Source organism: Silurus meridionalis, chromosome 8 (genome assembly GCF_014805685.1).
Source record: "Silurus meridionalis isolate SWU-2019-XX chromosome 8, ASM1480568v1, whole genome shotgun sequence".
In the NCBI taxonomy this organism is placed as follows: domain Eukaryota; kingdom Metazoa; phylum Chordata; class Actinopteri; order Siluriformes; family Siluridae; genus Silurus; species Silurus meridionalis.
The window spans coordinates 5,170,383-5,192,500 of NC_060891.1; the positions used below are offsets into that span (position 1 = coordinate 5,170,383).

Below are 22,118 nucleotides of genomic sequence, written 5' to 3' on the forward strand. Positions count from 1 at the left end.
TCTTACTCTTGTATTTCTAAGCGTTCCCTCGCACAAAATCGTTTTCGCTGTCTTAAAGCTTTTGTGTTCAGCTGGTTTTCAGCAGGCATTCTTGCTCTGATGCTGGTTGGATACCCGATTCCACCGGTCATAAAAGCGATCGGCAAAATTTGTAGTGCATTTCAGGGGTAAATCCCCCTGTGCAAAGACGCAAATACGCCTGGTTTGGTTTGAAAGCTGAGAGCGGCTTTTAAGATGTCAGCACCTGCTGATTATGAAGTTGCAAAAAGCTCCAGAGAATGGCCGGTTAATAATCTCCTGCGGTGCTGAGCGTTTCTCCTAACAGCCCTTTTTTTTCTTGTAGGGAAGCGCCAGGCAAAGACGCACTCGCATACACAGGAAAGGAACTTTTATACACTTTGGAACAACATGCCGATGTTTTATTGTAAGACTTCTTGCATTTTTTTAAGAAATGCCTCAATATTTTACATAAAGAAGCAGCCGAAAAGGAGTTGCTCAGTTGATATGAACTGTGTATCGGATCTGTATTTTGCATCCATTCCTGTTAGACTGATGGACTCAAGAGAAGAAAAATTGCATTTCACAGTTAAAGACTAATAAATAGAACTCACTTTAGAGGCAAACAAATTCAAACAAAGACAAAAAATACAATCACCAATACAGCTAAACTGTTTTAGCATCGTAGCCCATTTTTCAACAGTCTTTGTTGCTGCTAAATAGATGGAAGCACTTCAGACTTCATTTACATCACTCTGACGTGGGCTTCAGATCTCGAGAAGCAAGTCATCGGGCCGGTTTGAGATTTCAAGAACAGCCTCTCACCAGTCTTCAATCAGCCATCATGAAAGAGCACGGCTTAAGGATCCTCGAGGCAGCCAGTTGTCTCGCGCTTCCTTCATCCTCCAGGAATTTCGCTTCTCTTCCTTCCACCTTTTTAACTTTTTTTTTTTTTTTTTAAGGAAGGAAGGAAAGAGTGAAGAAAGCTGTGAACATACAAATGTGAATGTGATAGGAGGACTCTTTATCTTAGAAAGAGAGGCTCACAGAGTCACCAGGCAAAGGCGAAAAAACTTTATAGGACTTTTTTTTCTCTACATTTGTAACGTTTTCCATCAACTTGTGCAATTGAATATCTGTCATTTGTAGCCTGAGTTTTGAGTGGCAGCGCGAGAGCAGTTGTAAAGTGCTAGATTTATATTCAAATTCATATTTTGTGGCCTGGTACTAAATGTAACTTTGGACTTCACGAGTAGATCCGTAGGATTTTTACTAACATACATTTCTGTTGGATTTTAGGTACATAGGACAAGTGTGAGCTTGTTCCTTAATGGACAAGAAGAAGACGGTACGGCGTTTGACACCAAAACACTGCTAGGCCCAGTCGCTGATGTCACCTCGGACACTGTGCTTTGGACTGGCCAGAACTCAAAAGGTGATTTCAAGATTTAATATAAATGAGTTTTTATATAGAATATATGTTCGCGTGCAATACTTGGGGGTCCATGCACCAGTCATACTTAGATCCCCAAGTATTGTAAACTGCATGAATAAACTGGCTATTGGGACCAATACCAGAAATTGTGTGTTTACCACTTTCTGGAAAAAGCTTGGCTCTAGACATGATCCAGCTTCTTCCACATGCATCAACTTTAGTGGGTATTAGTGACTGGAAGATTGGATCATTTATTTATTTTTTTAGCCTTTTAGTTCATTTCATTCCTTAATCCTCATAATCTTTTAATCAACTTTATATTTGGGAGTCACGTGATAAAAGATAAAAAATAGCTCAGACTACAAGATTCGAGAGGGATTTTGCAACGCTTTGCAAGTAGAAAATGAACGAATCACTATTCGACTATTCATTCTTCTGAGTCAAATTAAAGATTCGTTCAAAATGAACGAATCATTAATGAACAAACTCACCACTAGTGGGTATATGGTGCATCTTAAGACAAACACGTTCCACTATCACGTCTGTTCACGTTACTGTATCTCCAAAGAACATTTTACAGTTGTATGCATGTTTACACACTTTTGAATGTTCCTCTAACTGAGTTCATTAGATTCAACACAAATTTGCTCAGCATGATGTCAAGATATTGATCTTGCGATACTAAAGATTTTTTTGAACAGCAATTAGTTTTTTGATATAATTAATAAGACAAGATCTTCTAGAGAGAGGGTTTACCAGATTCATAGCATGTTTCGTCAAAGTATGAAAGAGCTTTACAAAGCTTAAACAATGATGGCACTGGAAACTGGAAGCAGGAATGAAATGTTTTTAATAATCAAATGAATTAAATGCCTCACAAATAGTCAACATGAATAAATATATACACCTTCTGGGAGTGTTTTGAAGAGCTGGTTCACGTGTGTGTTCACGTGTGATGTGCCAACTCTTGCTTGTTTGGTCAAGTGATCGGCTCTTAGAAGAGTCCTGGTTTTGCCAAACTTCTTCCATTTGGGAATGATGGATTCCACTTTGTTCTTAGGAATTTTTACTACAGCAGGAACTTTCTGTAGCCATTTTCAGATCTGTGCTTTGCAACAATCCTGTCTCTGCGCTCTGCCAGCTGTTCTTTTGCTCTCATGGCTCGGTTTTTGCTCTTATATGCATTGTCAGATGTGGGGCCTTCAATAAAGAGGTGTGTGCCTTTCCAAATCCAAATGCCCAATCAATTTAGTTGAACACAGGTGGACTTTTATCAAGATGTAGAAACACACAAGAAAATGTCAAAGGCAGAGCTAAATTTCAATTTTTTTTTTTTTTTTAAAGGTCTGAATAATTATGTACGTATGATATTTCAGTTTTTCCTCTTTTTTTTATACATTTAAAACCATTTCTAGTTTTTACTTTGTCATAATGGGGTACTGAATGTAGATTAAGAGAAAAAATAAATACATTTAAACATCAAACGTAAAATTTGAAATAATGAATATTTTCTTTATCTATCTATCTATCTATCTATCTATCTATCTATCTATCTATCTATCTATCTATCTATCTATCTATCTATCTATCTATCTATCTATCTATCTATCTATCTATCTATCTATCTATCTAGCACTATGTTTCCAAAAGTTTTAGGACACCTGACCTTTCCTGACACATATGCTTCTATTCCAAACTGTTACCACAAACCCGGAGGCACTGATTTGTATAAAACGTATTTTGCACAAAGTGAGCTTCTTGAAGATCTGGTTTACATGCTTTGGAGAGAAAGATCTTAAATGATCTGCTGTAGAGCTCTGTTTTCATCCCTACTGAACACCTTTGGGATGAATTGGAATGCTGACTGCACACCAGGTCTCCTCACCTACATCAGTACCTGCCTTTTGTAATACCCTAGTGGCTGATGAACACAAATATCCATAAGCACACTTTAAAATATAGCAAAACATCTTTCCAGAAGAGTGGAAGGAATTATAAGAGCAAATTGGGACTAAATGTGGAATGCAATGATCAAAAATCACATACCGTACTTATGAGCAGGTGATCCAGTACTTTCGCCAATATAGTGTGTGTATATAAAGTTTTTGTATTTCTACTTTAATATCTTATTATTATTAGGGAAAATAGAGCACTGGCAACTCCTGAGTTGTATATAAAAGTACATTACATTAATTCTGCCCTTATTTTAAATGAATTTACACATGCCGCATTTTCTCCTTAGTTGAATTGGAAGAGGAAAAAGGGCACACTAATCTGCAAAGGTGCCACAGTTTTTCATTTTCGAAAGATCCGTAAGCCAGCAACTAATCAAATCTGGGGATTTATATAGGCCAAGGGTGACCATATGGCCACACATAATCTGTTCATAAATGAGATGAGATGGGAATTCAGCGATGCCCATAGTTAAAAAAAAAAATAAAAATGCATTTGAATACGTATCTGTGAATGGCACACATTAAATGGATGTCAACTCTGTTACCTTAATTTCCTTCTGGGACGCTCACGCACTCGCTCGGGATCCTCCACGGACACGTTCTTATTATGATGAGAAATTTCCTCAAATCCATTTTTAATACTGATGAGGTAATCCATTATTGCTTTGTCAGGGAATTTTAACTAGATATGTTACGTCTAGCTTTAAACTCGAGTGTACTTTTGCTCTATTGATTCTTTTTCTCGAATCCGGCACCTTATAATATGGTTAATCATACCTATTGTTGACGTTGTACACCAAAAAGCTTTGTGTCCTTTTTTGTTATATCAAGTTCTATCCTGAAGTGCCTACAGACCACTGATTTCCCGTATTTTTAGCTGCTTGGTCAATCCAGAGCTTCTCCCATGCTCGTTTGCATAGGAGCCGCTGGGGACGTGTCTCAAGCACTTTCTGAAAGTGTAGCGTGATAAAACTCGTTTACATAATAGCCCATGGCAGAAACACTTTCTAAAAATACCTCACCTCCACATCCTTTTGCTCCGAAGCCGGATGTTTGCGTCAAAAGCTCCGATATGATTAATGTCTGATGAGTTTATTTATAGAAAAGGGCAATTGTTATATTATGGCACACAAGGAATGTAAAGTTCCTCAGCAGCTTCTAGATTCTTAGACAACAGATTTCAATTTAATTATATTTCCTTTAACAATAGACATTGTCTCAAAGCAATTTTTTAAGCTACAGATTGTATCATGAGCACCAGAGTGATCCTTTGTGGAACCAGGATCTCCTGAGCAACTCCTGAATTAGCTCAACATCTGAGATCATTATAGATTCAATACCAACTCCTACATGCCAGAGCCTTTAAATATTCAATGTTGGAGAAACAGGATGTGTAGAATAGTTTCAAATATTGACAGACAAAAGTCCAATGTCTGGAATCTACATGAAGTGGGATCCAACTGAAGCTGGTGCAACTATAGATGTTTTCGATGGTCCATAATCTTCATGAGGTGGCACACAACTGGTGCTGGTACATCTCTAGGTGGCTTAGGATCCTTGTGAGGTCGGCACCTTCTTAATTAAAAGTCTGAAGTCTTCGTGAAGTGGAACACAACTGGAGCTGGTACATCTCTAGATGGCTCTGGATCCTCGCGGGGTCGGCATCTTCTCTTTGAACATCGGAAGTCTTCATGAGGTGGTACACAACTGGAGCTGGTACATCTCCAGATGACTCTGGATCCTTGTGGGGTCAGCATCTTCTCTTTGAAGGTCCGAAGTCTTCATGAGGTGGCACACAACTGGAGCCTCTCAGGATGCCTCAAAGAGACATAAGTGTGATTGCTGTTCGTAACATTAACAAGCACAAGATGATAATGTGCATTTGATCAGATGTAGTGGAGCACAAGGTTACAACATGTGTTTTGTATATGTCTGGCTGAAGAGAAACATCTTCTACACTGTCAGGAAGGCTATTCCAAAGTTTAGGAGCTAAATGTGTAACTACCTTTAGTGGACTTTGCTATTATATGAGCTTCTACTGTAGAAATCCAGAGAGTTGAAATCACATGACGATTGTAGCGTGTTAGAAAACTGGATAGATACATGGGAAACTTTGGCTTTCTGCTTGAAAACTGTCTTTAACAGGAGTATAATCACTTGGTTGTAGTGTTTTATATCGAACTTTTAAGGGTTTGTTTGGAAGACACTTGTACCATTTCTAAAAGGGTAAAGTTGCAATACACTGTGCAATTTAATCAGCGTACACAATCACACTCTTGATTTACTTTCATTTGCTTTCTAATGGGAACATCGACATAATTATTCTTTCAGGTTGTCCATCTTTGCGTCTATGATTCGCACAATACACCAAAACAAGTCATGGAAGGTTTATAGACAGTAATATGGGATTATGAACTCAACTCAACTCAACTCAACTCAACTTAACTCAACTCAACTCAAGCTTTATTGCCATTCTTCCATATACACAGTATACAACAAAGAAAAATGTCTTTACTAATGGAAAAAGGTGCATAGACTGTGAAACAGCAAAAGTAAACATTAGACATAAATGAAGAGTAAACAATAAATGTGCGATAAATATGAAGTAGATGTAATAAATATGAATATAACCAGCAGATGAACTGATTAGACTTTGGAACTGATTAAACAGGGTGATTGTTACTGCTAAGATTTTTTTTTCTAATTTAAAGCATATTTTATAGGATTTTTTCCAGGTATGCAGATTAGCAACCAGAAGGACTAGCATGGGCATTATCATAAATACATTGCTATCGAGCCAAGCTATGCTGTAGTGCTTCTGAGTTTTTCTTTGTTGTCATTCCTGTTTGCAGCAGTTTTCGGAATTAAGTTATTCGTTTCCCTTGTGTTTCTGTGAAAATTCAAATTGGCCAATTCTTGAAATCCAAACGCTAGGCAATTTTTGTAGGAAGAAAAAAATTTTTTTTGACAAAATCCAAGATGTGAATTGTTTTAGCCTGAGTTATCCAGCCATGTTCTGACTTTTATTTAAGAGCCATGGTTTCAAAAAGTTGTAACCTTCAACATAGCTTTAAATATGTCCCAAATAGAGCATGATAGAGCAAATTTGGTCAGAATGTTGGGGCTCCTCAATCAGTGCACCAAAGTTCACAGCTGTTTATTAGATGTTTTTTTAGACTGTCATAGATCTTTTACAGAAGAAGAAAGGAAAAAGAGGAAGCAGAAAAAGGTAGAATAATCGGCAGAATAAAAAATTAGGTGCGTACACAGTTTAGGTGCTTGTCCTCCTAATAATAAATAGGCCGTGGGCTTCTGTATAGACTATATAAACTACCTACCTATATTTATTTTATTATTATAATTTTTTTCAACTGCCAAAAAATATCACAGTATTTAAGACAAATATGCATATATAAATTGGTCATATGCCACCGAGCCGAGCTGTGATTTAACTGAAATCAACATTCTACGCTCAGGAAACAAGTTCACGCCCATTGGCCTCTATTTACATGTAATATGCATAGATCACACCCTATTGTGCTCTCATATACAGTACATTTCATTTTCATCAAATACACCGCAATCTTTACAACTGCTGCAGAAGAGATTCAATAAGAGGAAAGAAACAGAATCCAAAGAAGATAATGAAGGGAAAATGGAGAATAAAGAGTGTTTCTGTATAGCAGTGTTAGAGGTATTTGGTTGTGGAGAAGGATGCTGATAGTTTGGTCATTCTGATTGATGTGGTTTAAATGTGCACAATATGAACATTTGAAATTAAGCAGATTTTTTCAATAGATTTGTTTCATTTATTTATTTATATGTAAACCCAAGCTCAGGATCTAATCGGATGCCTGTAGAAATACGTATTATTTCAAGCTTGAAGCTTTCCTTCCCGTTTAAACGCATTTCAGAAGACATTGGGCTGATTATGATGTTCTACCACCAGCACTGAAAAGTTTGACAAGAAAAGCATTTTTAGGAAGAACCAAAAAAAAAAAAACGGATCCTGTTTACACACATTTTTCTTCTCCACACATAAGCCCAGGTCTGTGAAATCCCGTTCTATTCATGTTGATGTGGGAAATGGAAAAAAAAAACGTGTTTTGGGAAGAAACACGATTTGAAAAATCACAAACCGGTTCGGTTTTCAGTCTTCGAGGTTTAAATGTGTTTTGTTTTTGGATTCGATCACGAGTAAAGCTTGATTGAATGCATGTAAAGGGATGTAGTTTCAAATTGTTTACACTTCTGCCAACATACACACTTATATCCAATCCTTTTTCTCTCTCTCGTTCTCTCTTTTCTTCTCTTCTTCTCTTTTTTCTCTCTCTAGCTGCCATATATTGGCATGAAACCTCTAAGTAGGGATTTGTGCAGTGGTTTGGCTGTATGGTTTATTCACATTGTGATGGTTTATTGTGTTTGCAGGTAATATATTGAGTGCGCTGTACTCAAATAAAGCATTTATAAATCAGAGCATTCCAATATGCTGAAATTCATTTTCATTTCAAATATCTAATATCACCAGTGTTGTTTTTTTTTTGCACGTTTCTGTGCCGTAACTAAGCGAGAAGGCTGAGTCAGCAGGATTACCCCAAACACACAGCTGCAAATAAGCGCAATCCATTCACCATGTAGCCCAGTGTGTCTTTTACCCCAAACAATGGCAGAGATAAGGTAATCCTCTCACCGCTATGGATCGTGCAAACTCTTCTCAATAGCAGCCTTTGACATTTCTTTTTTTCTTTTTTTCTTCCCAGGGTCCAATCAATTCATCGGGAGAATGCAGGATTTCAGATTTTATCCCCAGACTTTGACTAACAGGTCAGTGGATTGACATCCAAGCATCTGGAATTGTTTGTTTAAGAGACCAGCCATTGTGATTAAACTCAGGGAGGCAAATTAGGTCTATTTGTGTATTTATTATTATATGATGATGATGATGATGAGAGAACCAGAGATGAGCTCTGTGAACAGGTATATGAATGGATCGGGTCAATTTCAGTACAGTTAAGTGGGAGAAATCCATAGCGGATAGCTGCTAACCAATTCCTGGATTCTTTGGCGTTTTATGCATGCGCAAAACAAATCGTATTTCTGATACGGAGTCAGTAGCCACAGTCACACTGCTCTAAATACAGTTTCTTCTTTACTGCTGGCCAATTGGCAACCTAAACAGAAAATATCTGTGGTACAGTTATTATATTTATATTGCAGTTTTATACTTTGTAGCTCTACAGCATAAATAAACTAAAATTAGACATAAATATAAAAAAAAAATAAAAAAAATAAATGTAAAAATGATTCGCAATACATTAAAATAATAAAAAAAAAGGAATAAAAATGTTATAAAGGAACAGTTTTGCTTTTTCTGGCAGCAAAGTCACCAATTGGTTCATCACCTGATAATGTTTTTGCTAATTCAGAGTGGATGCTGATTATTATTGATAATTGAGGAGTTAATTTCAACGTTTTTAGCGTTATATTAATAAACTATAATTAATGAACATATATATATATATATATATATATATATATACCTTGTTCTTATAAGCACCTTTTGTTATTCACATGTCTGTATGAGCTAGAGAGATTGAAGAGGTGTACTCTGCCAGATTCCCTCCACTCCATACCCAGCCTTCGTGTCGCTGCCCGTCCAGTCACCCAAGAGTGCACCCTGTAGTGGAAAGGTATTGCATCGCAAATGGGGCTGATGACACCACCAACAACCGCTTGCTCCGCCTCCACCCGCATGCTCACCCGCTCAACTATATCAACGATAACGACATCGGCACGACCTGGGTGTCCTCTGTTTTCTCCAGCAAGGAACAACTTGACCAAGGGCTTTCCATCGCCATAGACTTGGAGAGCGGAGAGTACCAGGTAACACATGACTAGATCTGGATGCATATATACAGTACATGGAGCTAGAAAAAGGTAACAAATGAATATATATATATATATATATATATATATATATATATATATATATATATATATATATATATATATATATATATATATATATAGCAGTGCAAGAATAAACTTAGAAGTACAAGAATAAAGATAAAAAAAAAATTAAAGAATAAAGTCGTAGCAATACGAGATTGAAGTGTTTTTTTTTTATTACGAGAATAAAGTCGTAATATTTTCAGAACAGAAAGTCAAACTTACGAAAATAAAGTCGTAGCTGTATAAGAACAAAGTCGAAATGACGAGAATAAGGTCGAAATATTTTGACAATAAAGTCATAGCAATAAGAGATTAAAGTGGTATTACTTTGAAAATAATCACAGAATTGCGAGAAACGTTTCGCTCTTTTTTTCTTGAAATAAAGGCGAAGGATTTGGTTAAATCCTACTTTAGGTTGTGATTCAGCAATAAGGAATTTCTTTGTCTTTTGGTGCTTCAGCACAGAGTTATAATTAGTAAACGGACACTGCAGCGATTATGTAGGAAACTAAATGTATTAAAAAAAATGAGACAGACATTGAGAAAATTGCCTCGTTTGTGCAGGCCGAAGGATAGCGATGGTTACATCTGCATGCTATCCGAAAAGGAGATGTTTCTCAAGAGACTATGATCGAAGAAATCGATCCTGAAGGAGTTGAACACCAGGGCGCTCACCAGTATTTCAGCCGGGGTCTAAAATTATTTCGACTATTCTCGTATTGCTGCGACTTTATTCTTGTAATTGTTTATATTTTTTAAATGTGGCAAAAAACGACGTTGTATATTTGAAACCCTGTTGTTGCTAATAATAATGACTGCTGTTATACTGTATTTACAACATTACTATACAACCATAGCTGCAAGAAATTTCTAATTGTGTAGAAAACAGCAAAAATCTGTACCTACTCATGGGGTTAAAAAGGATGAGAAGAACAGCCATGGATTGCCCACTTCTCTCAGATTTCTGTTTCTCCCTGCTAATTACTAGAAACTCTCAGAACTGCCAGACTGCATTATCAGCTAAGCCTTTATCCCAGAAGTGTCCCGTGACTTATTGATACTGACCCTGCTTACTTGAACAAACAATCTCAAATCTCTGTCCTGGTTATTGCAGTTTTTTTTTATGTGTCCTGCATAGATGATTCTTTATGAGTCGATTTAGACAGCAGTGGTGGGTATTTTCTCTTTTAAAAAAAAGCGCCCATCCTTCCCTAGCTGAGAGCAGCACTCCTAAAAGAGTCGCTCAAATCTTTTAGCCGGAGACTTCAAGGCTTGTGCGTTTGTCTCGGCTCCCTGAACGGTTTTGTACTTTGCAAATCCGGAGACTTGGGACCCTTTCGGATGTTCAAGCAAACAACCAGACGCTAAGTTCTTTAAGTGTGTGTGGGTGTATGTGTGTCCAAGTTCCCCAGTCTTCCATGTGGCTAAGCCGTGAAGAAAGCGAGGTCCAGGAGAAAAGCGCTAGTGGATTTTCGAGTGGCTCTATGGCAGAGCCTCTCAACAGCAGATAAAACACACCGGCGCAGCTTTTTTGAAGTGTCCACTTAGTCAAAGTTGGCACCAGTTCTTCTACAGAGAAAAAGATTTTAAAAGAGAAAGAGACAAGGAGAAAGACGGAAGGGAGATGGAAATAAGGGAACGAGGGGGGTTCAAAGCGGGCAACGATCGGCTTCAAGCTGTTCTTCACAGTGTTGGCGGCCGTGAAGGCGGCGGGGCGTGGACTGTGGTGCTGCTGATAATAAATAATCCATTGGCGTTTAGTATTTCATGCATATTCTTCCTTGTCTTGAAATTTCGCACGCTCTATTTCCGCAGGTTTTTTACCTGATCCTGCAGTTCCGAAACCCGCAACCTGAAGCCGTGCGTATACAAAGGAAGACCCGTGGCACCTCCGAATGGAGAGACTGGCAGTACCTAGCTAAGAACTGCAGCAGCTCGTTTGGAATGGAGGATAACGGGCCTTTGGCTTACCCAGATTCGGTCAACTGCCTACAGTTGCCCAGGTACCCCAGTACCCTTTCAGTTGCACCTGTACCATCTGAGCTGCATCAGTAAAATTATAAACCTGAACCTTAAAAAGTAGGGACACAATGCAATGATTTGCAAATCTCAGAAACCCATATTTTATTCATGATAGAACAAAAACAAACTTACCTTATGGCAGCAACAGGGACAGGGTTATCTCATCTTCTGTCTGTATACATCTGGGAACTGAGGAGACAGGGATCCCATATGTGTCTGATACAGGATTCTAGCTGCTCAACAGTTCTGGGTGTCCTTTGTTGTATTTTCTGTTTTATGATGGACCAATTGTGAAAAGTCTAGACTGCAGGCAGGCCAGTTCAGCACCCGGACTCTTCTACTACGAAGTCATGATATTGCAATAAATGCAGTATGTTGTTAGCATTGTCTTGCGCAAATATTCTGGATGTTGCTCTAAAACCTGAATATACCATTCATCACTGATGGAGCCTTTACAAACGTGCAAGCTTTCCATTCCACAGGCATTAATGCACTCCCATACCTTCAGAGATGCAGCGTTTTGAACCGAGCACAGATAACAACTCGCATGGTCCTAGTCTGAAGGATGTGGCGTCCATGGTTTCCAAAATAAATACAATTTTAATTCGTCTGACCACAGAACAGCTTTCCACTTTGCCTCAGTACATTTTAAATGAACTTTGGCCCAGAGAGGATTTGCAGGATGGATCATGTTCACACATGCCTTCTTCTTTGCATGGTAAAGACATGTTGCAGCTATCAAATTCAAATTTTTTGTCTTAAAATTTCCTTACACATCGGCTCAGTTTATCCATTTGATATCTATTCTATGTTCTATTGTGGATAAAATATGGGTTTATAAAATTTGCAGATCATTGCATTCTGTTTTTGTTTACATTTTACATACCCAAATGTCTTTTTTCCAATCGGGGTTGTATTATGCTGTTGGTATATAAGATGGATAAAAGTATGCGGACACCTGACAGTCGCACCTCTACAGTATGTGTTATGGATAGAATGTCTTTCCCTTTTCTATGTACAAGCTCCATAATGACGTGGTTTGTGGAGGAATCCCGACACCAGTGTCTGACCGTGCTAATGCTCATGTGGCTAAATGGACATGAAGCCACGTTTTTTAAAATCGAAAGGCAAGCATTTCAATAAAAGTGGACTCTGTTAGAGCAGCATGCTAGAACCAACTCCATTTGAGTAATCATGGTTTTGGGAGATGTGCAACATATGGGCATGAGAGTCAAGTGTCTTCATACAGTACAATTGGCTATATTGTGAATGCGTGACACTAATTACTCACACAAACACATAGTTTTTGTGACTTTTTGAACCTAAATAGTATTTGTATTACTTTTAAAGGATGGTATGTATTAGTGTTGCCACATAACTTCAAGGTCTTGGGTTTAAACTAGTAAGTGGATTGGATACTCTAAATTGTTTTCTGGTGTGTGTGTGTGTGTGTGTGTGTGTGTGTGTGTGTGCGTGGTCCTTTAGTTGCATGTCTGGACTTCCTTGACCAACAAAACCAGAATAAAGGATGTACGTATGGATGTATAGATTAAAGGATGTATGTGTAAATGGACATCAGAATCAAAGGATAGAAGGATGAATGAATGAATGGTGACAAAACTAAAAGGTAGAAATTCTTATTCTAAAGAAAGAATAAGACAGGGGGGATAAGGTGGAGGAAAGTCTGGTTCTGTCCTGGTTAAGTCTATAAGCATTAGGAGTCAGGAATAAAAAGCAAAGGGCAGTTGTGTTAGGAGTTAGGAGTTATCTTAAATAATGCAGGTGGAGAGACACATTCTGCCTGGTGACTAGAGTTGTCTCAGTGAAAAAACAGTCCAGGGATTGGAAACTCTTCCTACTCCTACAAGCCCAATTCCTAATCTCTTATCCATAATTTACAATCTTATCACACTCATCCAGGTTGTAATACACTGAGATGGGGTGGGAGGAGCTAGATAAGATCTGACTCCACCCTATGGATTTATGACATAGGCGGACCTTACATTTTATAATGTTGTATATAATGATAATTTATACAGATGTTTTTAGTTACTTTCTTTTTTGGTGTTTTTTGTTGGTTTGAAGGAATGTTCTACAATGAATATGACATAAGGCGATAGATAGATAGATAGATAGATAGATAGATAGATAGATAGATAGATAGATAGATAGATAGATAGATAGATAGATAGATAGATAGATAGATAGATAGATAGATAGGTAGTTTTCTGGTGCATGCATACATACACAGACAGACAGACAGACAGACAGACAGACAGACAGACACATACATACATACATACATACATACATGCATACATACACAGACAGACAGACAGACAGACAGACAGACAGACAGACAGACAGACAAATACATACATACATACATACACAGACAGACAGACAGACAGACAGACAGACAGACAGACAGACAGACAGATACATACAGTACATACACACATACATACATACATACATACATACATACATACGTACACAGACAGACAGACAGACAGACAGACAGACAGACAGACAGACAGACAGACAGACAGACAGACAGATAGATAGATAGATAGATAGATAGATAGATAGATAGATAGATAGATAGATAGATAGATATGATGATATATAACCATTTATAATAATGCTATGATATATGTTGATTTTGTAAAAGAAATTTTTGCAATCCCCCAACCCACTCACCCCTCACCTTTTACCCAACAGCGATATTCCGTATACTAACGGGAACATCACCTTCAGCCTGCTAACCCCGGAGCCTAACCTGCGGCCAGGATACAACAACTTCTACAACAGCGCCACCTTGCAGGAGTTTGTGCTCGCCACCCACGTTCGCATCCACCTGCAGGGCCAGTACCACACCCGAGGCCCACAAGTGCCCTTCCGCCATCGCTACTACGCTGTGGATGAGATCACCATCAGCGGCAGGTCAGAATCGCCTCCTCCCTGAGTGTTTATCAGACATAATCAACCCCCACACACACACCCCTCGACCTTATCTTAGAGTAATTTCACCCCTTTCAATACATTAATACTAATTGGACACAGTTATGGAGAAAAACGCATTAATTAGCAATTACGCGTGTGAAATGCAGCGAGGGCACGTGGCTGTGCAGCTCCAGCATCAGAGAGAATTGAAGTTTAAGGAACGTACCATTTTTAAAATTTCTTTGAACGATAAGCTTAGGAAGACAAATTCGACCACGATCGGCGAGAAAGACGATTTTCTCCAGGTCGACTTTTTATTAGTTTAAGATCTGCATTCGCAAAAAAAAGAAAAAAAAATTCCAAAATGGAACAAATCGAATGACACACGGTGTTTAAAATGTTCACAGCCTGTTCATAATTATCGCCGAAAAGCGAGTGAAACTTTATTTTTGAACTTTAGAGAAAGAAACCGGTTTGTTGTGGAATATTCCTGCTCTTTTTTTGGTCTAGCTACAGAATCATGGAATTTCTCTATGGTAATTATGTCATTACGCAGCCAGAATGCCTGTGTGTGCGAGTGTGAGCGAGTGTGCACGAGCGTGTGCGAGTGTGTATGAGCTTATGTGAACGAGCCGGCTTTAATTAAGCGCTAGTTAAATCGGCATAGGAGAAATTGAGATTTCCGAGAGGGTGAAATCTCATCGTCCTTTGACATTCAGGAGGTACATCTCTTTCTCCTTCCTTCCTTTATTTCTTTTTTTCTTTCTTTCTTTTTTATTACGTTCCAGCTTCCGATCGTCGTCTTGTCTGAGGTCTTGTCATGATGGTTTACGCCACCAAAGAGAAGGCAGACCGAGCGAGGGAGAGGGTTTGAGGGAAAGAGAGATGGAGGGAGAGAAAAAGAGAAAGAGAGAGAGTAAACAGTGGTGGGTTTCCCTTTGAGGGGTTGAAAAGGAGGGGGGGTTAAAATGTGTGCAAATGCCGCCTTTGTGGTGTTCTGACAGCATGTCAAGCTGCATCTGTGAACATTAGCGTCAGCTTTGTACTCCTACAGTAATAACCTCCAGCCATAATGACAGCTCTCCCTCTCTTTCTCTCTCCCTCTCTCTTTCTCTCAGCCTTTGTTTGTCTGTTGTGTTTACCGGTCTGATGGAGGTGAAGGGTTTCTCTCCTTTTTGACGCGGCCCGGCTGGGGCGATGAATAACGGCCCGTCGAGGATGAATAATTAAAGCGATGACCTGAAGGGGCTGGCTGTGTTTGATGGAGACCTGTCAGCCTCTGTATCGAACATTACAGCACACCAATGGTATTTCCACTGGCATTTATAAATGTTGAATGGGAAATCCTATTACTCATGCACATAGCGATATAATAGAGAAGGAGCAAAAAAAAGGGAACACCAGAGATGATGAGAGAGTGAAGAAGACAGGGGCAGGTGTGTGACAGAGGGAGGGCGGCGATGTGTAAGGAAAGGGTGGAGGGTAGAGTTGTGTTAACCTTGTAATGGAGTTGAATGGGAAGAGGGAAGTCTAGGGGGTAGGATGTTGGGCTTGTGATCAGAAGGTTGTGATTTCAGATCTCCGCTAAGCTGCCAATGCTGGGCCCTTGAGCAAGGCTCTTGGATGCATATTTATAATGACGTCCATATCCAGAGCGACTTATTTATCTCACTCATACAACTGAACATCTATTGGGTTTGCTAAGGGGTCCAGGATTGGCAGCTTGTTGTGGCTGGGATTTAAACTTATTACCTATGGATCAAAAGTCCAATGCCTTAATGGCATCAAGGACAACCGCATCAGGCACTGCTGGGACTTGAAACCAGGATCTACTGTTTAAGCTCAGGTTCAAGTTTATTTCTATAACACTTTTTTTAATGGACATTGTCTCAAAGCAGCTTTACAGTATTGCAGAATTAAAGGGATTGATGTGTGTTTATCCCTGATGAGCGACTATGACAAGGAAAAACTCCCTTAGATGAATGAGGAAGAAACCTTGAGAGGAACCAGACTCAAAAGTGAAACCCATCCCCATTTGAGTGATATCAAGAGTCTGATTATAAATCATAAAACAATACAAAACACCAGAAAGTGAGAACTAAACACTAGAGAACTACCAAAGTGTAATTATGAGTAATGTCCTTTCTACAGTCTTATACAGTCAGAGCTACTGAGCAACTCATAAAAACATCAACATATGAGATCATCATAGATCCAACACCAGCTTCTCCATGCCAGAGCCTTTGAACACTCAAAGAGGTCCAGTGTCCAAACTCCACATGAAGTGGGATCTAAATGGCGCTGGTACATCTCCAGATAGTTCGAGATGTTTGCGGGGTCGAAATCTTCTTTGAAGGTCCATAATTTTCATGAGGTGGGACGCAACCTCAAGATGCCTCAGGATGGGTAGAGGAACACAAGCATGTTCCTGAGATGTTAGGAAGCTAGGGTCAGAGCACAGTTTTAGCCATGTTAAAGCGCCCCTGGAGCTCAGAGGGTTAAGGGCCTTGCAGCAGCTTAACCATACCAGGGCTTGAATCCCTGACCTTCCCGAACAGATGTAACCACTGATCTACCATATTTTCCTTCGTGTGGAAAACAAACCTCGCCTCGAGACAGCGTGCTTTACGTTTAATCTAAAGAATAAATGCCGAAGATTTAAATCAATGAGAGGAAAGGTTCTAAAATGAAACACCTTTCCAAAAAATCGAGATGTAGACACGCAGTCCCTAAGTATTTGGACAGCGATCGTTTTATTTGAACATCTAAACATCTCACAGAGAGGAAACTCAGCATTTGTTGATGATCCAGACTTCAGGCTGCAAAGGATTCGAATACAGGAATTAAACATATTTCTAATATTATAAATTGACAATTTGTCCAATTACTTATGAGACAAGATTGCAGTTCCTATACGCTTGCAATGTTTTTAAAAATCCCTCAAATTAAAATGCTGAAATAAGCAAAATGCCTAAAATTCATGGAATAAATTATTTTTTATTATTGGCAAAAGTATGTGGACACCTCTTCATAAGTACGGTATGTGCTTTTAAAGCGTCGCAGTCCACATTTAGTCCCAATTTGCTCTGATAATTCCTTGCATTCTTCTGGGAAGATGTTCCACCAGATTTTGGAGTGAGTTCGTGGACATTTGTGTTTATCAGCCACAAGGGTGTAAGTAAAGGCAGGTACTGATGGAGGTGAGGTTGAGGATCAGAGCTCGACAGCGGGGCCGCTCACGATCTTCCTCTCCAAACCACGTAAACCAGATCTTCATAAAGCTTGCTTTGTGCACAAGGTCAACAAGTTTTGGGTTTCCAAGATCAAGTAAACGCTAAATTTGATTATAGCGCATCCAAAGACACAATTGTGTGCCTCTAGCTTTGTGTTAACAGATTGGAGAAGAATCATATATGGCAGGAAATGTCAGGTGACCCAATACTTTTGTTTATATAGTGTTTTTTAGGACTTGGAGGTGATGGAACAATCGTGAAAGCAGAGAGCTCCAGTCTGCGTTTGCTGCTTTGAATAAGGCATGCATTATTAGCGATAGTGGTATCGGGTATCGCTCCAATCCCGTGTTCATTTACTGTCCGTATCTGCTGCAGTCCAGGATTCTACTGTTTACTGATCCTGTTTGTATCCAGGAAATCTTAATGATGGCTCTTGTTTTTCTTGATTTTACTCACAACACTCCTCCACAACACTTTTGCAGGTTTGGTGTATGTTTATATATTCGGTGGCCTTTTTTCACAAACCTCCTGATCCTACATCAGTACCTGACTTTACTAACACACTTGTGGGTGAATGAACACAAATTTCCACATGAACACTCCAAAATCTAGTGGAGCTACACGAGTTGAAGCCTAAACAAACCCGCAGTCCACCACGTAATATGTTCTTGAGGGAACTCGGGTTTAAACTATATTTCACACATAAAACAAGGATCGCATTTGGGCTACATGCGAAACGGACCGTTACACCCCTAGTGCTTGTGTGAGTACGTCAAAAAAAAAAAAAAAAAAACTAATCAGCTCTCGTTTTTTTCCACATAGATGTGAGTGTCACGGCCACGCGTCCACCTGTGACACCGCTGTGAAGCCGTACCGATGTTCCTGCCTCCCCGAGAGTCACACGCATGGAGATAAAGTGAGTCATTTTATTTATTTATTTATTTTTATTAACCACATCCCCTTAATAAGATGCACGAGTTTGCTGTAATGAACAGCGGCCTCGAAAAACAGGCTTTAACAGATCGATCGAGGAAGGAGAAAACAGAGCGAGAGATCACCTCGCTGCACACGTATCCCATTTCCTGAAACAGAGAACAGGGGAGGCTGGGGGGGGAATGAGCGAGGGTTTTGGGAGAGGATGGAATGCGAGGAGGAAGTGGGTTTTGTGGGCAGCAGAGCTCTAATCGCGCTGTCCCATCAGCCCCCGGGTTGCTTACTGATGAGTCCGGCTGAGGTAATTATATCTGTAGGAAAGCTCTGATGACACATTTGCCACTGCTCACACTTTCGCCAGTGCAACATTTCACCTAAAGAAACACACACACACACACACACATACACAAATAAAAAACAGGTTATATAGGGTTTGAAGCCAAATATTCAAATTCCTGTTTGACCAAAAAAAAGCTCTCAATTTAGAAAATTTTATTTTTGTGCACAAATTATGCTATCTATCTATCTATCTATCTATCTATCTATCTATCTATCTATCTATCTATCTATCTATCTATCTATCTATCTATCTATCTATCTATATGTATGTAAGTGACTAACGGTGCTAACTGGTGCTTCATCAAGGACAGAACAAAGAACACATTTGAAAGTCAGAGACTTTTGACATGAGGCGATCAGGAAGAGATCAGGAAGACCTTTCACAAACCCCAAATCAACATCCTCCCACAAAAAATCATCCGGCAACTTGTGCATGATGGTGATGACACGCTTCGAAATACTTCCAGGACATAATTCTGAAGTGTGAGCGCTGTATTGCTGCGCAAGGGGACTCTTTTCTTTCTTGTACACAGAGATAGTCTCGTAATTTTCGGATACCTGCAGTGTCGTATGTTGCTACATTTGCCTGCTGTGCAAAACTTCAAATATGTTATCGCTATCGTCATCATGTGATTGAAATATTGTAAATCTGTGGTTTGAATCAGAAAGCCTATAAAAAAAAGAAGAAGAATTTTCAGGCATTTTTCAGCATCATCGACCACACGAGCATTTTTTGTTGTAAACAAGGTTCTATGTGATTTTGCGGTAAAATCGAGATTGTGTTACGTGTTCTGTTACTATTGTGATGTGATCAGGTTAGTTCAAAGGTTGTGAGTTCAAATCCCAGCAGCACTGAGCTGCCACTGCTGAGCCCTTATACGAGGCCCTTAACCAGTGCTCGAATTAAAGTAAGTAAAGTCTTATATGGGGTCCCCAGTTGTGTCTTTCATATATTTTTGGCTAAAATAATCAAGTTTTTTACTTGCCATGGGGGACCCCTAATGCCTTTAGGGGTTAACAGATCCCCCCCAGCCCCGCTCATTTCAAGCACTGCCCTTAACCCTCAACTGCTCAGTTGTATAACCAAGTTGAGATAATAACATCTACCAAATAATATATACCTTTATTGATCCCACAGTGGAGATGATATTAAAATGCCATAAATGTACATGTGATATAAATGAATGGAATTTCTAAAATTGAATAAACGTTATGATGTTGCTTCAACTGCGCAGAAGAAGATATTGGTGTTTGGAAAACCAGAGATTGTGTGAAGGTCTTGTTTCACAGATATCTGCTGCACATTGAAAATAAGGATTGGACTGGTCAGGTTGGGTTATCTCCCATGACATGACATGACATCCAGCATTCTCTGTAATTTCTCTGTAAAATGAAGCCTGAAGCCACACACACAAAAAAAAACCAACAACAAAAAAACAACACTTGGACTCACACAGGTATTGTATTTTCACCAACACGTTCTCCACGCCAACTCTCAGGCCTGAAGTGTGACTTATAGCTGATAGCAAAAATGCATTAGATCTGCTTCGGGGACTGGGAATCAGCTCGAAGTGTACAAATAAGAAATCTGTCGCTGTGTCTGAAACCCTGTGTCCCATCTTCCAACAACATTTCTTTTTTTATTATTATATTAATGTTACATTATACATTAGAAAATAGGTAAAGGACTGGGCGAGGCAGATATGATGATATAATTAGTTTGAGTTTTTATGTTTTATGGATTACATTTGCAGATATTAAGAATGGTTTTGAATTGTTTTTATAAACTTTTGTTAAATCAAATTCAGATTTTTGCATAAACATACCAGTGATGTCCTACCTGGACCAACCCACCTCTTAATACCATAATTACATCACCACGTCTATAAAAACCATCCATATTACACAGAAACGCAGTATAACAGAGAGCTGTATCACAGATGCAGTGAGAACGAGTGCCATTACTGAGGCAAGCAACACAATAAACACAATTCATCAAGTCTCCTTTCAGTGCAGCCACAGCTGCACCAGTCTCCAGCATCATCGTTAGTACAAGCATCAAAATAACCTCATCTTATGACCTCGGGTTTTTCCGTTCATTTTTGTGCATTACATTTTTTCCCGAGGATTTGAACCGAAGGCAATGTGTTTTTGTGCAAATTCTACAGAAAGCGTAAAAACATGTGCCATATCAAACATGCGGCTGGTCCGCTGTGGCGACCCCTAATGGGAGAAGCCGAAAGAAAGTTTTATGCTGGATGCCCTTCCTAACGCAACCCTCCCCATTTATCCGGGCTTCGGACCGGCACTAAAAGTGGCTGTGGTCGGTTCCTGACCGGAGATGAAGTGGGACCGGAGATTGACCGCCGCATCCTTACCACTAGACCACCAGGGACCCTGTGCAAATTCTACAGAAAAATGACCGCAGAAGTATTTCATGAAAAAATGCAATTCACACACATATACTTAAGCTTTGCAGTTTGCTACAGATGCAGTTTGCGAGCTCCGACGAGTGCGCTCTCTGACCGTCCAACCGAAAAAGAGCTTAATTGCAAAATACCAATATAGCATTTTATATAGTTCAATATATACAGTTATATTACAGATATTATGTAGCTGCAGATATTGTGTTGCTACTGAAATGATGTAGCTATAAATATGATGTAACCACAGATGTGATGTAACTAAAAGTATGATACAAATATGATGTCGCTACAGATATTATGTAGGTACAGATCTTATCAGTCTTTGTTTACTTGCAGCAGTATCGAATATCTAAAAATGACTGATTTTTAAACCCTTTCAGCAGACCTTATCTACAGCTATGGAAGACTTGAAGGCGCAAATCATCTGCTTAATTAGCCTTACGATATGGGACCAAAAGTGACTACAGTTATTCTCATTTTTTAGTCATGAAAGGTGGATTTTTTCATGTAAATCTGATTTTCTCCTACTGTGATTGTGTAAACAGGTCTCCTCTCTCTCTCTCAATCTCTCTCTCTCTCTCTCTCTCTCTCTCTCTCTCTCCACTCCAAAGTTGTGAGCCTTTTTTTTTTTTTTTACAATATTAATATTCTGTCAATCTGAATACACCTCTATTGAGAGACGCTCCGAAAGCGTGCCGACACACAGGAAGTGAGTCCCGTATTAAACTTTTAAACCTGATGTTTGGTGATTTGAATTATTCATGAGCGGCCATGCATAATTCACGGCAGGCTTCTGCTTTCTCTCCACGCCATTGTTGCGTTTACAGGAACAAACCGAGGGATGTGTGTAGCACAGCTACTGGAAAGCATGTCTGTG

At 39.2% G+C, this 22,118-nt stretch overlaps 1 protein-coding gene across 1 annotated transcript in view; it reads left to right on the plus strand.

Moving 5' to 3' along the window:
* Positions 1–22,118, plus strand: part of ush2a (Usher syndrome 2A (autosomal recessive, mild)) — a 223,610-nt gene that overhangs the window by 16,901 nt on the left and 184,591 nt on the right. Inside the window, 6 exon segments of the mRNA XM_046855966.1 lie at positions 1,297–1,432; positions 8,151–8,214; positions 8,979–9,273; positions 11,158–11,345; positions 14,089–14,310; positions 18,366–18,459. Of these exon segments, the coding sequence (XP_046711922.1) occupies positions 1,297–1,432; positions 8,151–8,214; positions 8,979–9,273; positions 11,158–11,345; positions 14,089–14,310; positions 18,366–18,459 (999 nt within the window).